The sequence below is a fragment of the Coturnix japonica genome, chromosome 1, assembly GCF_054131305.1.
Source record: "Coturnix japonica strain WE chromosome 1, WE-NBRP24, whole genome shotgun sequence".
NCBI lineage: Eukaryota > Metazoa > Chordata > Aves > Galliformes > Phasianidae > Coturnix > Coturnix japonica.
The window spans coordinates 38,695,172-38,715,908 of record NC_140663.1 but is presented as its reverse complement, the minus strand read 5'-3'; the positions used below and the strand labels follow the sequence as shown (position 1 = coordinate 38,715,908).

The window sequence follows — 20,737 nt, the reverse complement described above, 5'->3', positions numbered from 1 at the left end:
GTGGTTGAAGCTATTAATAAACTCTAACAGTGTGTGAGACTCGAACTACTTCACCATGATTTAATGTAGTTTTTTTTGTATAAAAAGATACAGGAAAGACTGGTAAATAATGCCTCATTTCCATATTTTTTTTGTATGCCAACAACCGCTGGAAGGCTTCCAGGAGTCTTCCTTAAGAGTTGTCTGATTTTCTAGGGTGAAAATGATAGGAATAAATTAATTTTCTAATCCCTTACTCAGCCCTAACAAGTCTATCAGTAGTTTCTGTAGTCAGAGGTTTTGTACCACTGAAAAACGTCCATCATATTTTATTGGACTAAGTTTTCATCTTCCTTATACATTTATTTTTGTGCTGTAAGGATTTATATTTCTGTAATCCACAGAATCTAATTGCTATTCATTTCCTTACAAAGTAGTCTATGATCTAGTACTGTCGGCACTAAAGAGAAAATATTTTAGAACCAAGCTGTAGGAAGTTTTTCTTAGTACCTGTTTAACCTCTATTCTCACCACTCCTGGGCATAATAAGTCCAGACCAATTCTGAACTGCTGGCATAAGAAACAACTGTTGTGTGAAAACCAGTCTGTTCCAAAGAAGAAAGCAATCATCAATGATCTTAACATGGGCTTTAACTTCTTGTTTAGTCTGACATAACTGTTAGATCTCAGAGAGACTGGGCTTCCTTGTTTATAACCCTGCTCTTATTTTTAGTTACATTATCAAAGATCTCAGCCTGCTTTGCCACAGCTATTGTATTCTGTTCCCTGTACTCTTACAACAATAGCTATGATTGTGTTGTGTTCCTGTATCCAGGTTGAAAGAAACATGCAGAGCATAACAAAGTAATGTGAAATCAAGGTGTATTTTTCTTTTCTTTTCTTTTTTCTTTTCTTTTCTTTTCTTTTCTTTTCTTTTCTTTTCTTTTCTTTTCTTTTCTTTTCTTTTCTTTTCTTTTCTTTTCTTTTCTTTTCTTTTCTTTTCTTTTCTTTTCTTTTCTTTTCTTTTCTTTTCTTTTCTTTTCTTTTCTTTTCTTTTCTTTTTTTGTCATTGTTGTTTGCCAAGGGAACTCATCAAAGAATGAAAAATCTCTGTTTTAAGCATAGGATGGGAAAGTGCTTTTTGTTTCTTCACATTTTTAGAACAGTGGAATAATATTTTATTTCTATCTGCAAATTTAATTTGAAAGCATCAAACAGTCTGTTGTGAGGGTTGTGCACAAAAGATCTGGTCTTTTACAGGATAAAAATTTGAGCTATTTTATTTCATCTTTGGATATTTTTATCATCTGTTGAGGTGCTGATATGTACATCTCTCCCGATCTTCTTTCAAGTTGAATTTTATATTTTATCCTAGGATTTTATAAAAGAAAATGGTCACCTTTATGAAGAAGATCGCTTCATTCCTGAGAATTTTTTTAGGCTCTTTAATAGGACCATTGAGGTCTACAAGGAGTTTGCAGACTCACTAGATAAGAATGACTGCATTATGCCTTCAACTGTAGAAACTCCAGAGAATGGTAAGATGGCTTTTATTTGGGAGAACAGAGTCTAAATATAGAGAAATGTGTGATTTTCCTTTGTTTTCAAGATGCTAAGAATGCAGTGATATATCTCAATGTTTCCATTTTACTGCCAGTTAAAATTACCACCAACACCAAGGTTTGTATTTCTGTTTGAAGGAGAATAATTTCTGGCAGTAAAACTACTGCCATCACTTCTAGTGACATCGTTCCTTAATATAATCCAGACAACTCCACAATGCTCTTCTCTGTTTCTTTTCATCCTAAATACATCCTGGATCATTTTTATACATTGTTCTTATTCTTCATCTTATCTTCTATTGGTGCTCTATTTAGCTTTTATAAGGCAGTAAAGAAGCCTAAGATTGCACTATTTAAAGGATAGGAAGCTAACATAAGTTGTAAACTGGAGTTGCCTCAAGTCACCTCCATATTTGCCTCACTCCTCCAGAAAAGGGCCATGTTTACTTGATGTGAAAGATTTAACACACTCAGGTCAGACTCCTGCAGCTGATTCTCATCCTTCCAGTAAACTAAGGTTTTGTATTCTCTTTTCTTTTACTCTCTCTAGTGACAGCTATTAGCTGTTTTAATTAGGGCAACATATCCATTTGCACAATTACACCAGTAATAACTAGAAGCAGATCAGTGCCACAACCTAAGAACTTGTTTAAAGCAATTTCTTTTCCAGAATAGCTATTCAGCAGCAGCTCAGTGTGTGGACTCATCTGTCTCTTAATAAGGATGCCTTTTTCGGCCTATTAAGAAGAAAGCCTTGTAGCTGAATTTTAGAAGAGCCAAATAGCCCTATAGCCCTTTATTACATATAGAGGGAACTGTATTTTAAGTTACGTAATGCTGACACACTCATTTTCTATTTAGATTCCAGAGTCGCTGTCACAAAAACAATTTCGTTTCCTCCTGTTGCTGCCAGCTCCCTTAGGAATGACAGCATTGGCAGTAATACTAGCAGTAACAGTAACAGTAAGTATTGAATTAATATATGTGTCTACATTTTGTTCTGGAAGCTGGTTGTTATGAGAGTTCAGAGGAAAAGAATGTCTTAATTGTGCAAATTAATGGGAAGTTACTTGTGCCTGATGGTGCACCATGTGTTTCTCAGCTGTCACACCAAAATGCAATGAATCAAAATTTAGAAATGCTGTAAATTTGCAATGCTGTGACAGCTCTCTGCCACTTGGAGAGGGCAGGTTTTCTCCTTTTGGCTTACTGTAGTTGTGAGGCCTCACTAGTCACATGGCCTCAGAAAACTCAGCAATCCCAGGCATACCATTTTCAGCACCAGAAAAACAGAATAGATATCCTGAATTGAGCTTAGGATACTTGTTTGGGTGAAGAGTTTCTATGTACGTTGTGTTTTGAGAGCACTCTGGTTGTCAAAGTTGACATCAAATCAGAAGACAGTCCCTACTGTATATTTACTGTAGTTGCAGTAGGGCCAGCTGTATGCTGAGGGAGTTTTTGGTTGAGATCAAGGACTTGGTTGCTACGGTTTTGGAAGATGGTAATCTTCTCCCCAGCATAGCCTTCTCTGTGTTTTTTATCTATCTTGATCAGCGTACTACATGACTGGTCACTGACATATAAGACAGCCTGGAGCTGATTCTGTTAGAGCCTCAGTGTTACCTGTCATGGGTTAGAAGGAATGTAGGAAGATGAAGTGAAGAGTAACAAAGTACCAGGGGGTTTTAATGACTTAGTATTCACCTTGCATATTCTCTGGAGATCTCTATGTGAGCAAATGGAGATTTTCCTTAAAGATTCCTGAACTGATGCATAAAGATTATTGTGCTGCAGTTTTCCTTCTTCCTTTTTCCCAGACACATCAGGATGACAGCATGCATTTCATTTTACTATTTTATATTTTACAAACATCAGCATTATCTGGATGCGTGATGTTGAAGTGTGTGGCTGGTACTCCTTGTGCTTAAGAAAGTGCTGGCACACAGCCAGCCTGGTGGGCGCTGGTGGGAAGTTCCTGATGGTAGGACAGATCCCAGTAGGTGTTTATTTCTTCTCTTCTTCCTTCACTTGCAAATGTGTAATGTAGTTATTTCCTGGATTTTCAACACCATGCCAGATACCTCATAGATAGTTCACAACTGTTGTCAGCTTGGATTGCTTTGTAGGTAACAGAATATCTTATGACACCCCAGAGTCATCTGAGAAGGCTGGAACAAAATTGTAGTATCATAGAATGGTTTGGGTTGGAAGGGTCCTTTAAGATCTAGTTCTAAACCCTCTGCTATAGGCAGGGACACCTACCACTAGACAGGTTACTCAAAGTACCATCCAGTCTGGCCTTGAACACCTCCAGAGAAGACCATCCACAACTTCTCTGGCAACCTGTTCCAATGTCTCATCTGGTAAAATTTCTTCACAGAATCACAGAATGACCCGGATTGGAAGGGACCTCAAGGATCATGTAGTTCCAACCCCCCTGCCTAGCAGGGTCACCAAACATACACCTTTATTAGACCACGTTGCCCAGGGCCATGTCCAACCTGGTCTTGAACACCTCCAAGGACGGGGCATCCACAACCTCCCTGAGCAGCCTGTTCCAGGGCCTAACCACTCTCCTAGTGAAGAACTTCCCCCTAACGTCCAACCTAAATCTTGCCTCTTTTAACTTAAAACCATTTCTCTGTGTCCTGCTATTGTCAGCCCTTCGAAGAGTTTACTCCCCTCCTGGGAGTAAGTTCCCTTCAGGTATTGAAAGGCTGCAATGAGGTCTTCCTAATATCTAATCTAAATCTACCCTCTTCTATTTGAAAGACATTTCCCCCTGTCCTTTCATTATATGCCCTTATAAAATTTCCCACCCCAGTTTTTCTGTAGGCCCCCTTCAGGCACTGGAAGGTCCTCCTGGAGCCTTCTCTTTATTGGGCTGAAAAGCCCCAACTCTCTCAGCCTGTTCCCATAGGGGAGGTGCTCCAGCCCTCTGATCATCCTTGTAGCTCTCCTCTAGACCTGCTGCAACAACTCAGTGTCCTTCTTGTGTTGGAGGCCCAGAACTGGACGCAGTATTCCAGGCGTCTCATGAGAGCAGAGTAGAGGGGCAGAATCACCTCTCTTGATTTGTTGGCCGCAGTTTTCTTCATGCAGCCTGGGAAATGGCTGGCCTTCTGAGCTGCAGGGTCACACTACCAGCTCATGTTAAGTCTTTCATCAACTCACACCCCCGAATTCTTCTCAGGACTGCTCTCAAGCCATTCTCCATCCAGTCTGCATTTGTGGTTGGGTCCACCTTCAACTCCTTCCTGGTAGCTTTCCTCTCTGAAAGAGAGAAATCTCACTGCCATAAATTCCTATCCAGGAGGTCACAGAGCTGGCTGCAAATAACCTGATGAGCCTAGAGCCAACTGTGAGGCACCAGGAGGGGGCTAAAGAGTGCATACCTGTCTCTCTCAGGTCTGAGCATGTGATGATTTTTGATGTAACTGTGAGAGGAAGAATATTCAAATGCAGCCTGAAGCAATGGGAATGGATCAAGGAGCCAAAGAAAGAGACATACTACAGAAACAGTTTATTTGAAAGGAGTTTTGACCCAGCACAGTAACAGGAGGGACATCAGGCAGCGAAGCAGAGTCTAGAGTTCTGGCCAGAGCTCTGCTGTGTACAAGAGCACAGAAACAGTCACTTTAATCTTATTTTGTAACTGATAATCAAGTAGGAAAAAAGCCTAATTAAAATAATGCAGTAAGGCAAAGAAATTGCTTGGCTGGCCATATGCTGTACAGGTGTGCTCTAACTGATTATCATTCTCTTAAGCAACTTATTGGAAAATTGGATACCACAGCCTTATGTAGAAATGACAAGGTCTAAATGTCTAGGACTGGGGACAGTTTGAACTCTTAATCAGATTAAATTACATTAATTTGAAGATTGGATACTGGCTGGTTACACGCTATTCATTAGTTTGGAAAGGGAAGGACTTGTTACATTGTTATTGGCATCTCTCTCTTACTGTATGAAAATGATCTTCAGTACAGATTTTAGGTTGTCTTGGCTTTTTGTTTGTTTGTTTAGTTAATCCTTGCTTTCATAAAAGAAACAACAATGAATAAATGTTAAAACATTCACATGGAGAATCCTCAATGCAGAGAACCCAGTCTGCAGGCTGAAGGTTGTTCTTGGAACAGCACCACTAAATTCAAAGTTTAGAGGGTCAAACATTAGGAGCAGAAACCTGGAAAAACCTGAAAAATGCATCCCCAGACACAAACTACTGCAATATTTTTTTATAGGCCCTCTTTACTATTAAACTATTAAAAAGAGCAATTTAAATTAATAGTTATACTAGACTACTGAGAAACATTCTTTGTTTAGAAATCAATCCTTCCAGACTAACAGCAAATACTGAATCTATTAATAATGTCTGCTTAGAAAATAAAATGACTTGAACTGCTCTTGATTCTAAATTCAACTTAGACAAACCTGAAAAAAAAAAATCTAATAAAATAATGCATGAAATAATTATTATAGAGATATCATACAATATGAATTAGGTAGATGACATTTTTCTAATGTTGTTGCTACCGTTATTCCATGTCATATCTCAAAACTTCATCATTATTACACAATGATAAAATTGAACTATTATGATAGAGTAGAGCCCTCACATGATTCAAACCAAGAATCTTATCCCATCTAAATGTAAACTGGAACAATTATCCTTCTCTAATACTTTTTCTGAATGACAGTAGTGTTGGTGTTTTCCTGATAATATTTAATATAGATCTTCAATGTGTTTCCACTCCATCTTTGGTCTCATAACATTGTTCTTCCTTCCCTTCATTTTTTTGATTCTACATGATGTAATCCAGTTTAAACATGAGTAACTGTTTACGTCCCAGTCCCACTGATATTGCCTGTGTTCTCTGGATCTTTAACTCCTGCATAGAACAGAGAATTCAAATGAATATTTCCTAAATAAGGAACTAATGTTAGGATAAGAGGTCTTGAGTCTTGTTCTCTTTCAGTGCTTAAATCGAGCAAAGTATAGTAGTCCTTTTTTCTTTCCACCAGATGGATATCATCTTTCCCTCTTAAACTTGAACTCCCTAGCTGTTACTAACACTTAGCACTTTATTGTTACAGTGCAATTTATATTTTTATGGAAGCTTCTGTGTTGCTTTCTTCCATTTTTGCCTGTAACTTCCTCATAATAATTAAGCTTTATTATGAAGTACTGAACAACTCAAAGAACATGTGTGCACTGTAAACAGAGTGAGTGCTTTTAGGAAGAAGTTCAACTTTTATAATTAAGCAAAGAACACTGTAGTTTAATTCAGTAATTGCACAACAATTTAAAAATATTACCCATGGCTTAATGCAATTGGTGTTTCATTCTGCTTTTACAGTTAATGGAAAGCCCTAATGAACAGGTGAGAGCTGTTCTACATTTTTGTAGATAAGATCTTGTGGTAATTGTGTTGGAGCTGAGAAGAGGTAAAGTGAAAATTCCTTTGAGACATATAAGGCAATAAAATCTAGTTGGTGGTTTGAATCATAATTGCTTGCTAAACCTACACACAGGGCTCAAAGTGGAGAGCAGCTCAATAACTTCTTTGTGTAGCTGAGTGGCTCCCAATGTAAACGTATTTCATTCAGCTTAACATGTTGATGTCCATGAAGATTGTACATGAATCTACTTCATATGAGCTCACTTCCTAAGGGATTCTTCCACAGGGTGTTGAAGTGAGAGCGCAAAGAGGTGCTGGGCTGCTTCCACACCCCTTTAGCACATTGCAGAATAGAGTCAAGTAAATAACCTACCTACTGCAGAGCCAGAAGTTCCTCTGGTGTTGCCCAAAGAGTTCATGAAGTTACCAAACTACCTGGTTCTATTTCAGTTTTCTAACAGAGGAAAAAGTCTCAATAAAAGGGATAAAAAAATTGGCAGCCAGCATGCCTTTCTTATTTCCCTTTTCTTCTCTGTGGCACAGGATCTGGGAGATTCTCCAGACTGAAAATTCTCCAACCTTTCTCTCTTAGCTATTTCGATAAATGGAAAGAACATGATAAAATCTGCCATGACTCATATAATTCTCTCCAAATTTTTCAAGAGATCTTTTTCCTGACTCAAAAACAAATCTAACTGATATTCTGTTGTTTTTTAGAAGTAGATGTAGGTTACTTAAATTTCAAATTAACTCAAACAGAATGAAATTATGAAAAATAATAATAATAATAATAAACTATTTTCATTTTTGAAAGTAGCTTTGTGCATTTTTTTTTGTTTGGTTGGGTTTTTTTTTTGGTTTTTTTTTTTGGTTTTGTTTTTACAATTTGGTTGTATTTAGGTTCTGTCCCTGGATTGCAGGTCTCCACATGGGTAACTAAATATATGTCCCTTTCAGTGGATGCTGAAGAAAGCATCTGCATTGTAGTTATAATCCCAGAAATTGGATTTTCCTAGTTCTAGATATTTCATTGTAATGAAAACCCTTCTTTGCGTAAGACTCTCTAGAGTCAGTAAAAATTTGTAAAAATGATCATGTCATACTAACACTGATCTCCCTGAATGTAGACTATTTCTTTAGATGTTGGCATAAAAGTCAACATGCTTGCCATATCATTCTAGAGGGCATTACAGAGCAGTTGGAGGATTTTTGAGTTTAAGCACTCTGCAAAAACATTGAATGATTTGATCTTTGTGACCTGAGGAAGATTTTTTTCCCCACTTTTTCTATTTTTCTGAAGTTTATAGGACAGAATCCAGGAAATGTGATCATCCCCATAGGTTCAGTATTATAACTAACCAGCCTCACACTGGGAAGAATGATTAATATAATTAGGCAAAGCAGTGTTTAATCGACTAGAACACAAGAACAGTATAGAAATTTTCTCATGAGAATACAAGTTGCATAAATTAATGATAGGATTTTTTGTTTCAGCTGCTCAGATATGTCACTCCTGTTAATTTCCATTCTTTTCAAGTGATGTTCATTTCTGTAGAACTTCTTCTCCTCTCTTTAGACAGACTACTGATGTAAATAAATAGAAGCCCTTATCATCAGAATCTAGACTTTGTAAATAGTATGTAACAAGGGATGTGGACTTGTTTTCTTATAGTTTTCTCTACAGTAACTCTAGAAATATGGCTGAATTTCCAAGAAATAATATTTGTGTAAAAGCTTATAACATGACACAGACTTGAAAGGTGAGCCCAGGTAATGAGGTTCAACACAACAAAGTGCGAGGTTTTGCAATTGGACTGGAGGAATCCCAGGTATTTATACAGACTGGAAGGAGCAGTTATTGAGAGTAGCCCTGCAGAGAAGGACCTGGAGATCCTGGTGGATTAAAAACTTAATGTGAGCCAGCAGTGTGTTTCTGCATCTTGGAAAGCCAATGGTATCCTGGACTTCACCAGCAGAGGGGTGGCCAGTAGTGACAGGGAGGTGATTGTCCCTCTCGACTCTGCTCTTGTGAGGCCCCATCTAGAGTACTGTGTCCAGGTCGGGAGTCCCTGGTACACAAAAGTTAGAGAACTGTTGGAGAGGGTCCAGAGGAGGGCCACAAAGATGATCATGGGGATGTAGCACCTCCCCTACAAAGACAGACTGAGGGAGCTGGGCTTGTTCAGTCTGGAGAAAAGATGAGCAGGGTGACCTAATTGCAGCCTTTCAGTACTTAAAGGGAGCCTATAAACAGGAGGGGAGTCAGCTCTTTGAAAGGGTAGATAGCAGGACAAAGGGAAATGGTTTTGAGGGAGGGAAGATTTAAGTTGGATGTCAGAGGGAACTTCTTTACTATGAAATGGTGAGGTGCTGGAACAGGCTGCCCAGAGAAACTGTGGATGCCCCATCCCTGGAGGTGTTCAAGGGCAGGATGGATGGGGCCCCAGGCATCCTGGTCTAATATTAAATATGGAGGGTGGTGGCACTGCCTGTGGCTTGGGGGGTTGGAGATTCATGACCCTTGAGGTCTCTTCCAACCCAAGCCATACTGTGATTCTGTGACACTCAGAAAAACTCAGAGAGTGAAAGTGAGTTGCCAGTTAATTATGCTCCTTTCTAAACTAAAGTGTTTTCTCAGTAGCTGTTTAATAATGTACTAAATGCACATTGATTGACCCAGTATTTCACACCATATGTTCTTAGATGTTTTCTGTTTGTGTAAGTCACTTCCACAAATTTCTAGTCCTACAACTCCATTTTCATTTCTGTATCTAATTGCCTACACTTTTTCCATGCTTTCAGTTTTGCTCTTTTGCAATAATCTGACAATACACCTACCATTTGAGCAGCAGGCATCAAATTTTGAAATTAACTAAAGCTGGGCGTATGGTGTCAGAGCTGGCCGTCTCCTACAGCTCACTTTGCATTTCAGAATGTGGATCCCAGGGTGACTCCACAGGACTTTTCACATCCTGGTCTTGATCAAATAACTGTATAGCCTCATTTTAGTCTTGGTATGCATACAGCTCCCTGTAAGGAGAATGGAATTGCTTATGCACATAAAAGACTAGAATTGGGGCTACTCTGTATGAAATGCAAAAAGCTATCAAGAAATGGTAGCAACAAAATAGCACACAGCTAGATTTAAACTTACAAGGGTTTGATCTTATTGACATCAGCAGGACATTTCCAGGCAGACATTAGAAGTAAAGTCAGACTTATTTAGTTAAATCAGTCTCTGTTTCACATGTGTCTTACGGAACTTAAACAAATGCATGGAGTGTTTAGAAGTGACAAATATTTTATCTTCCAAGGAATTACTTTGTGATACAAGACCATGAAAAACTGATAATGAAACTTCTATGTGAGGGAAAAAGAATATGCTCTACAAATGACAATAAAGATCATTAGTCTTGGAACTATTAAACAGAACAATTTCATAAAGGGGAGGAGCATCCCTGTGGTAAATAAATAAATAAATAAATAAAATTCTTACGATATTTTGGATGACATGCACCTCATGTACACAGCATTTTGAAATATCTGTTCTCCATCTTGATGTTATTATGTAGATAGTACCTAAAAGTGCTCTTGTTAATAGTGTTGCCCTGAAGATGGTTTTCTGCCATAAATCTGTCTTCACTAATGAGAACATCTGTAATTGCAGAAGAGGCACTTGGCTTCATTAGCAGCTCCAGCCTGCAAGGGATCAGCATAGCATTGACATCATTGCTATCTCTTCTCATTGGCTTCATTTTGGGAGTGATATACTGGAAGGTAAGAAATATTTAATTTAGTTGTTTGCATAGTTATACTATATTTCATGGCTATAGAGAAGCTGGAAGAACAGAATAAATCTGCAAATGAAAGTCATAGATCTCTTTTTGATCTCTAAACTGTGTGACATGCAACCATAAATCTTGGTTGTCATATTCTTCAGTTCCATCACCAAATTATAAAGCTTGTCTTATCAGTTTGATATCTCTCTAATTGGAAATTAAAAGCATGGGATTCCCCTAATTACCTAGTTCTTGAGATGGTTTCCTTTGATTTTAGCCATTGTGGCATTGTCCACGATACAAAATATTTAATTGTAAAACTATACAATTAGGAAATGTCTATTAGAAGGCAATATTTAATTTACTTACATTTTGCAAAATGGTTTTGATATTGAAAATCTGAAGCAAATTGGAAAATGCAACAACTGTGTTCAGAGTTTTCAAATAAACATTTAGAATATTCACGTTTAATGCATTTTCTTTCTAGAAGACACATCCTAAATCCAGACCAGAAAGTAACGAAACTACACAGTGTCATGGTTGTCAAGAGGAAAATGAGATAAGGTACAAAGTTCCACTTCACACACTCACACATATATATAGAAATGTATTATCTTTGAGAAATTCTTTCTGAAGCGAGTTCCTCTCTAGATCTCACAATAAACAATTAAACAAAAACCCATGAACAACAATCAAACAAGAAAACTAAGCCACGCTACCAGAGTTTGCTGTAGATTTGAAAAGTATGCTTAAAATCTTTCCTTTGAATGAGGTTCAATATGAAATATAAGAATTGACACAGAGGACATTCCTGTGTACAAAATTATATTAACAGGACACCTGTGACTCATACAGTGAGTAAGAAATAGCGATTAAAAGAAGCAGGTTTGAAGAATGCAGCCAACACACGATGGTTGTGACCCATAGAGGGAGCAACAAAAAGAAGTGAAATTTATTATTTTCTGTGGAAAGAAAATTCTGTGTTTTGGGAGTATTATTTAACCTCCTATTTCAGAATCTTTTTTCACTTTTTAACTGTGAGGAATTAAAGAAAACATCTAAAGGAGATCTACCACAGTCTTCTCACATTGTATGAAATGACATTGTGCTACCCATTGTTGAAGACAGGAACAGGCGATGTTCTGATCTAGCAGTTTCTAGTTACATGGGCTACAGTTTTCAGAGTTCAAAACTTCTAGAGTAATATATTATTCAAACATTTTTTTCATCATGAACATTTCATATAGAAGAGAACTGTGTATTTACAAAATGTACAATTTGCTAATCCAGCACCTCAGCCTGGCAGGTGTTAAAACTTGTGAAGCCAAACATGAATCTTCCTTCTGACATCACAGGAAATATGAAAAATGATTTTATAGGACAAAAAGGGGGTGGAGGAAATAATAGAACCATTAGGTAAATGCTGGAGATGACCCTAAGAGGAAAATGTAAGCAGGTTACATATTCATTGTGCAGTTGTCTGTGGGGTTTTTTTTAGTGTTTGTTTTGTTTGTTTGTTTGTTTGTTTGTTTGTTTTTTCTCCCTTTTCCCTGAAAAATTTTGAAAATTCATCAGCAAGTAAAAATAATATGTTGATAAACATGTTTTAATACTTCTGGTTCAATTACGTATGTTTCTTTTGTTATATATAGATGCTTTTATATTAACTGATAAAGCCTTCCATTGCAGTTCCTTGAAACTGCAGTAATAGTACCAACAGTGCTAGTGCTGTAGTAATAAAGTACCTATATTTTTTATTTCAGTATGTTGCAGCAAAAAGAAAAAGAACATCTACAAGTGTAGCTGTTGCTTTTTTTCCCTCAACACTGTTGCTGTTTCATGTACTGGTAAGTTCTTGGGGTTAAAATTCCTACCATGGGATTAGCTTCTGTCTGCTGAAATGCGGAATCACTCAGAGTTAATTTGGGAGAAGAAAAAATAATGCAATAAAACTTATTATCAGAAGACTTACTTTGTGCTTAGGAACTTTAGTTGCTGATCTAACTAATCTTGTGTTATTAATTTTAGCTTTTGAATTTTAATGTAAACATTACAAAATAAAAGATGCCAGAATTCAGAAATGAAGGACAACTACTGCTTCTCCTTTTTGGTGTGATGGCCAACATGGGAAATACTTCAGCTGTTGTCCCCACAGCTGTTTCAAAGCAGTTTAATCTAAAATCACAATCTCTCAAAAAGCAGGACAGTTCTGAAGTTCTTCCAGTTGTTTACTCAGCATTATTTGCAGTCTCCATAGTCCTATCAGATCCATCACTCTTGTTTGCATGTAAGAGGGACAAGCAAGAATGATGGAGGGAGCAGCAAATGTGAGCTTTCCTGTCCCAGCAGTTCTCTGCAAATGGAACGTTCCTCTGGCAAGGGGAGTCTGACCACAAGAGTTATGTAGTCACCATCAACTAGATGATATCAAAAATTTTTGCTGGCAAATGTGCTCTTGAATCAAGAAGTGCCATGAAGTTGAAATAAATCACGGTAGAAATATTCTTTTGTTTCTGAATTAGGGAATGCCATGCAAGTATCATGAATGTATCTACATCCATAATTATAGGAAAAAAATGTTTGTGATACATCTGTGAAAAGCTCTACTGTTAAGTAGCATAGAGAGGAAACCTAACTAGTAAAATTGTAACTTCTCTTTTTCTTCAGGCAGGTAACAGTTCCATGTTTGCTTCATAAATGAAGCAGCTTTAAGCACATTCATATTCCTTCTGGAGTGACAGACTGAGTCTGCATCTGTTGTTGCTGCCCATGACTCCATAGACATGACATAGAAATAAGGACAACTTGTGTTTCTTACTGTGAAACCAACACTGAATTGAACAACAACAAGAAGAGTGTGCACTTAACAGGACTATATCATATGTGAATATCTACTTTGTCTGGCATTTGGGTTTTTTAATTGCATTAGTACTTGCGTCTGACTCTGACAAACAGAGTACATGTCCGGAACAAAGATCATCTTTCAAATGCCTCTAATTATATGGAATCATTGAAAATCATAAATACCTTAATTTAATTTCTGTGTCCTCTACTTTACCTTGGTGTCTTCAAATGGAGAACTTTGAACTGAGAGAAAATGCACAAATGGATACAGATATACTCTTCAATACTGTATATAAAACTTGAAAGTAAAGTCATGACTTGGACCAGTTTACTAGCCTTTTACTTATAAGGAACTGGCTTTGTTCCTGGCAAAAGTCATGTGTACAGTGATATGTGGCCTCTGTTGGATGCCAAGTGGCTACATGCCCACCATGAAAAGCCTCAATAATTCATCAGCTTTGGTGGTGTCTGCTCAGGAGAAGCAAATACTGGATGAAGACAAAGTAAACAGGACGTTGCAGTACATCATGGAGTTTTGAAGCATTAGGAGTAACTACTGGACATGTGAACACTGGTGAAATTTCCAGCCGTACCAAGAGGAGGGAGAGTAAAGAGTCTGAATTGCGTTCAAACATCATAGTAAAGACAAACCCATGAAATGCATTTCAAGCGGTGAAGATGCATGCCATTTATAACTTGTTTTCAAATGTATAGTGTACAAAATTTGAAAGATCCTGAGAGTGTATTTAGCTTTTACTTACGTCAGCTGTAATTAATATTTGCATTGTGTTTAAATGATTAGTATGCTTTACTATCCTGACATTCTCCACTCCTAAGGTTGATTCTCTTGAAACAAAAGAGAAAGGCTTTAATTTCCATTTGTCTTCTACAACTACTGCTGCTGTAGCATCCATGAAATCTTGTACAGGTTTGATGTACAGGCATTTTCAAGAAAATCCTAAAAATACTGTGATAAAAGTTACAAGTACAGTTGTGCATTTTTTGTCCTGACTCTTTCTAGATAATGGATACAAATCATTGATCTGTATTAGAGGTTTCTACTTCAGAATGTAAGAGTGGTTCACTTCAAATGACAAACTGCCATACTTCATCAAACTGGCTATGTTAGTAAGAATTTCAGTTTGACCTACTTGAAAATGTTAAAAAAATAAAAATTAGCACAAGGAACACCTTATCAATGTTTTGCAGAAAGTTGGAGTTCTCTCTGAAATATGGTCTAACTTAACTGTAAAATCATAAAATATCCTGAGTTGGAAGGGACCCCTGAGGATTATCAACCCCTGACTTCACACAGGGCAATTTAAGAGGTAAACAATATATCTAACACCATCCTCCAAAATATGCTGGTACGCTGACAGAATTAATTTTTAAATAATTTTTGTGGAATTTTTAATCATCCAATAATTTTTCTGAGAGCCATGCCTAGAAAGAAGATAACATCTGTATAATATAATGTGTGTGTGTGTGTGTCTGTGCGTGTGTGTGTGTGTATTATTGGTAAAACTGTTTTGATGAGAAAGTGAAACCTCAGGACTTTATTATGATGACAGAGCTTATATGTGCATTTAGCTACTTTGCTTGGAATTTTGACACTACTGAGGTCAATGGTGAATCTTCTTCCCAATTCACCCATACCAGGATTTGACCAAATAGATCTATTTTTTTCTTTTCTTATACTAAGGCCTGCCTGAGTGTCAGAAAACAATATTTTGCTCTCCCTGGGTGTCAGAAAAGTGTTTTCCAATTTTGTTCAGCTGGTGTAAATTAGCACAGTTGATTAACAGAGCTTTGATGTTTTTATCATCCAAGGAACATAGCTTAAAAAGAAGCTTGGTGAGAGAATCATACCCTCATTTTCATTCAGATGTTGCAGGAGCACTCACCATTTAATGAGAAATAATCAAAATTTCTCATCACTTCTACAAATAAGGCTCACTGCAAATTCTAGGTCTGCAAAAAATTTACCATTGTAGAGTTCTTTACTCATTAGACCTGTGAACCAAATTAGAGTTACCCTGAAACAAATGTAAGTATGACCGAATTTGTAGGAAATGTGCACCTTATTGGTATTGTGAAGAATAATTGTATGTATGTTTTGACAGACCTGAAAAGTATCAACCAGTGATAAGGGGAAGCCACTATCCTTACATATTTTACAAAAAAATATATTTCACGTTGCTACTTTGTATGTTCTCAAAGCTAGTTTATATATTCTAAGTTTTACAGTATTTTTCAAAGATTCTTTTAAACAAAAATTTGTATTTATTAACATTCTTTGTTCATGAGAATATTAGTTTTCCTATACACATATTTTCCAGAAAATCAAATACACAATACACAGTAACATTACAAATTGTTGTGCCTTAAATTATACTCTGACATTCAAAACACATGGTGTTTTGGAGTCCTTAGTATACCACCTACCCACAAAACAGTAAAAGATAAAATGACAGCTTTAAATGGAAACATACATTAAACCTAGATAGATGGTGACAAAATATTCATGTTGCAAGAGTAAAATCTTAAAATAGTAGATATGTCACCTTCATATGTTGCATTCTTTAATTTCTGCTATGGAGTAAAACAAATTGAAGGCTACATGCAAACCGAAACAAAGTTCGTGTGTATAACTTCCAACCTGACAACATAATCTGTTCTGACTTTGAGTATGCACTGAACATAATACGACAGAGATCGGCAAAACTGTTGATCCCGAGTCCATGGTTTCCCTGTTCTTTGTAACCGTTTTTGAGAGATCTGAACAAAATATTAGGTGGTCTTGGCCATTTTGCAAGGCAAAAAGACATATTTATAAATATGAATGGATGGCAAATGGATGGCACGATACTTGAAAATGTGATCATAAAATTATTTCAACGTTTCTGTGCCCAATTTATCTATCCACCAAGGAGGACTGAAATTTTGAAAAAACACTGATTTGTGAGATACATTTAAAACCAATGGAAATGATATGTTACTATTCTGTAAAAAATAGTGGTGTCAGAAATAGTCCCTTAATTGCTTCTTTATCCAGCTGTAGCCTATCAGATTTCTGAATAGTGATCACTTCTTCAGATTTTTTGGGTAAACATTGTATTAGCTCAGAAATGAACACCCTTTCTCTTAAAATGAAATTTGTGGAAAAGTGAATGTTGGTTTCTTTTTGTTTTTGTTTTAATATATGAAAGTCAACCGAGTTTGGGTTTCAGATGTCTACCATTTTGTGTGGAACTAACATTTTTTAGGTTTCCTTTGGCATAGTTGAATTTTGCATGCAATTAATAGTGGCCTTGTGATAATAAAAAGCAGATAGTGATAAACTGAGTAACTCAATGTGCTATTTTAGATATGTGTTTACTTGAATAATTTAATGGTACTTATTTAATCACAAGGTCATTGTATAAGTAAGCTTATGGACAGCTAATGTGCTATACTATGGAGTATATGTACAACCTGCACATTTTTTAGATTCTGATCTTCACCAGCTCTATTTTCTCTGTTGCTCTCTCTTTGTAATACACTGAAACTATTCCGTACACACAGTACAAATATTAAATTGAAAAGCTAATCATATAGATAAAGTAAAGATATTTTGAGTTAGATTTACATTTAAGAATTATCCAGCATTCTTCAATTCAGGAATCTGATATCTATTGAATGCAGATTTACAGTGATGGTGGCATGTTGCTATTATGTTATTGAAGTGATAGAACGCAGTAACTTCAGACTCTTTAGTGATAGAGACACAGATGTTTGCTGGTTGAATCATGGGCAAATTCATTTATCTCAGTGTAAATGTCAGCACAGTCTTGCATAGCTACATTCTGACTGGCAGTAATAAAATTTATGTAATGTGGTGTGTATGTATATATGTGTCCTCTTAAAGATAGACGTTTTCCCTGATCCTTTTTTATACCAGTTCAAATTTGAAATTTACATTATATACATATACTTTATTGTTCTAAATAAAGATATTATGCACTGCCAAGCCATGAATATATTCCTCTGCTCCTCTGCGTCAGTCCTAAGACCTTCTGAACATCCTCCTGTCTTCTTGCAGAATTTTCTGCCACAATATCTGTTACCAGATGTGAGATTCTTCACAATCATTCATTTCTTCATTTAGAAGCTTTGTGCCACTAAAATGTATATCCTCATTATCAACCTCCAGTTCTAATCTGTAGGTGTATCTCTGATTATGCAAATTATTCCAGCTTCAGAAAGTTTGCTGTAACTCCTTAATGAGCTTAAAATTGTTTGTGCCAAGCTTTAGGCAACATTTTTCATCCCAAATACTAGGGTTTTAATTTAATTTACTGCTGAAAATTCCAAAGTTGATGCACACTGAAGTAAATGGCATTTACCAGATCTTTAACAAATATATAAAATTAAAGAAAATAAATAAATAGATGAATAGAATAGAATCCTGCCTTTCAGTTTTCAGCAAGTTGTTCTGGTGTTTCAGTAAAAAGCCCAGAACAAGAGATGAGAATAGTAGGAAAACATGAGCTCAAGGAGCTCAGGCACCTCTCCCCACCTGAGACTGAATAAAATAATTCCAGCCTTAAGACAAAGAAATAAACCTTCCAACCTACCTCTAAGGAATGCTATGAAAGAGAAGCAAAGCTGTTGGATGCAAATGTAGGAGGCTTACAAACAGGAGTGAAGTACAGACAAGACTGTTGAAAAGGAGCAGAGAGAAGGGTTGATGTGCTGGGAGATAGCGAAACAGGATTTAAGGATGGCAGAATTTAGAGTGTGGGTAAGAGTGAAAGATGTTGTTTTTCTGGGTACAAGAAGAAGGACAGACATAATGGGACTCATGATGAGTGGACTGGAGCACCTTTCCTATGAGGAAAGGTTGAAAAAAGTGGGAGATGAGACTTTTCAGCCTGAGGGAAAACAGGAGGTTTCTTCTGAACATGACAAGGAATTTCTGTCCTGTGCAGGTGACAGAACACTGGCACAGGTTGCCCAGAGAATTTGTGGAGTCTCCTCCATTGAGATCTTCAGAAGCTGCCTGACCATTGGCCTGGGCACTCTGCTCTGGCTCTGACTGAGTTAGGCTAGATAGAACTAGAGGTCCCTGCCACCCTTAGCCAATCTGTGATTCTGCATTTCTCTGACAGGTTTAAAGAAGACCAAGTTGTAGCAGGGCTTGATTTGATGGTGTATCAGAAGTTCATGACCTGAGGACTAGAATCAATAACATTGGTGGGTGGAAAGTGCCATGCACACTCGGCTCAGCTAGAGATAAACAAACACTAAGTAGCTACAGAGTATGGAGATGAGCATAATGTGGAAGACAGCATGAACATACCATAAAGGTAGGAGGTTTGATCTAGAAGTTATAAAAGATGAAATGAATGGTAGGGTGTGTCACAATGAGAGCTGTCAAAACAGCTCTCACTGAAGTTAGGTTCGTGGTAATTGTAGTTCACAGAGATACAGAAAAGAGTGAATTAAATACAGAGAAAGCAGACATAACTTCAGCCAAAGAGACACCAACAAGTTGTTTTGGGGTCTCTGACATGATTTTTGATGGTTTACACATTGCTGACTGAAAACTCTCCATCACCACCACCACTTAATCTGAACTCTGATGAACTACATGTGTCAGATGACTGAAGGAAACACTGAACTTCAGTTTTCCAAGTTCAGTATCTCCAAAACAACAAATATAACCATTTGTTTAGTGGATGAAAATAAACAAATCTTTGTCCAAGGCATGGCAAGCATTAATAATTTTCTTACTTCTGCCAATCAGGAAAATAATACTTATTATGCTAACCTACTGTTTCTTGGTAGCAATACATTTGAACAACTTAGAAATTCTATAAAACTACAATATTTTACATCAGCTGTGACTCTAGTGTAATTTTACCCCATTTTAACAAACATGTATTACTGAATATATATATATATATTTTGCCCAGAGTTTCTGGGTGGCAGTATGTACATTTATTTGCTGATATTATATTTTTTCTGTGTTTTAATGTGATGGGCCTTTTCAGGATTTCATGCTACATTAATAGTGCCTTAATGCTTTCATGCAGCCATTACTTTTAAATTGCCTTCCAAAGTTAAAACTTTCTGGAGGAATTAAGTTATTATTATTATTCCCAATAACTACACTGAAGTATGTGCTAACACAATCAAGTTTTATGTTGTTATATGCTTAAATAGAATTATTATGTGCTGATGCGTAATAGAAAACAATGTAAAATTAAAGCAGACGGCCATAATTGTGAAGAATGCGGACATGGAAGTTCAACCCTCTTTTTCTTCCACCATATCCTGAGGAAAGTTATTTCAACATGTAACAGGAGGAATCCCTAATGCAATTATGGTTCTTCTGACTTGTGGCCCTTTCTGCATGATCCCACGATAAGCATGTAGGAACTAAAATACAGATTAGACTTGTTTTCCAGTCAGACATGAGCCTTGGGCTTCTGGCCAGTCACAAAATACAGGGACAATTTTCATTCCTTTTTGGCAAAGAAGATATTTTCTTGAGCTCATGGTAAAATATTCAACTAAGATCACAAAAGCCTCTTTTGTTTGTCACCACTTCTGCTGTGCAGTATAACAGCATGATAGTAAAATTGGCCCAGTTAGAATAAAGAAGCTGCAGAGCAGAATGTATAGCTTTTGTCAGTTTAAGTGACTAGCCCAAGTGACAAAATGTCATCTGAGAAATTTCACCTTGTCATCTCCTACATTGTGATTGATGATTATTAGGACCCCAAGGGTTATTTAATCTGTCATGTTCTTAAAGTTAAATATTTTAGACCTTCCTTTTTCTCATCAATGCTGTCATCATTAACAAAACATAGAACAGCCTTCACCTTCAGAAGTGACAAAGTGGGGATGTGTCTGAAAACCAATTAATAGCATCAGTGAAAGGAGAGACATAGAATCTAAATCTTTTGAATCACATCCCTGAGAATAATGCAGTAAGTTCTTTGGTGCAATTACTCCTTTGCAAGAAGTTGAAAAGAAATTATCCCAACAACATTGCTGTACTGCTTGGTGTTTTGTTTTTAATTCTTTTATATTGTTCCAGAAGAATCCAGCCTTGTGTTTTCATCTTTTTATTATAAATATTTCAACCTTTGAATAAAAAAATAGTTGTGCAAATGAATAA

The 20,737-nt window shown here is 36.7% G+C and overlaps 1 protein-coding gene across 2 annotated transcripts in view; it reads left to right on the top strand.

Moving 5' to 3' along the window:
• KITLG (KIT ligand) overlaps positions 1 to 17,578 on the top strand; it is a 56,402-nt gene extending 38,824 nt beyond the window's left edge. Inside the window, exons 5-10 of one of the 2 annotated variants that reach the window (XM_015857837.3) lie at positions 1,355 to 1,517; positions 2,403 to 2,504; positions 10,614 to 10,723; positions 11,213 to 11,289; positions 12,489 to 12,572; positions 13,393 to 17,578. In XM_015857837.3, coding sequence (XP_015713323.2) covers positions 1,355 to 1,517; positions 2,403 to 2,504; positions 10,614 to 10,723; positions 11,213 to 11,289; positions 12,489 to 12,528 — 492 coding nt within the window. In that variant the 3' untranslated portion in view covers positions 12,529 to 12,572; positions 13,393 to 17,578. The remainder of the gene's footprint in view (positions 1 to 1,354; positions 1,518 to 2,402; positions 2,505 to 10,613; positions 10,724 to 11,212; positions 11,290 to 12,488; positions 12,573 to 13,392) is intronic. The other variant, XM_015857839.3, reaches the window with a different exon arrangement.
• The last annotated feature ends 3,159 nt before the right edge of the window (positions 17,579 to 20,737 follow it).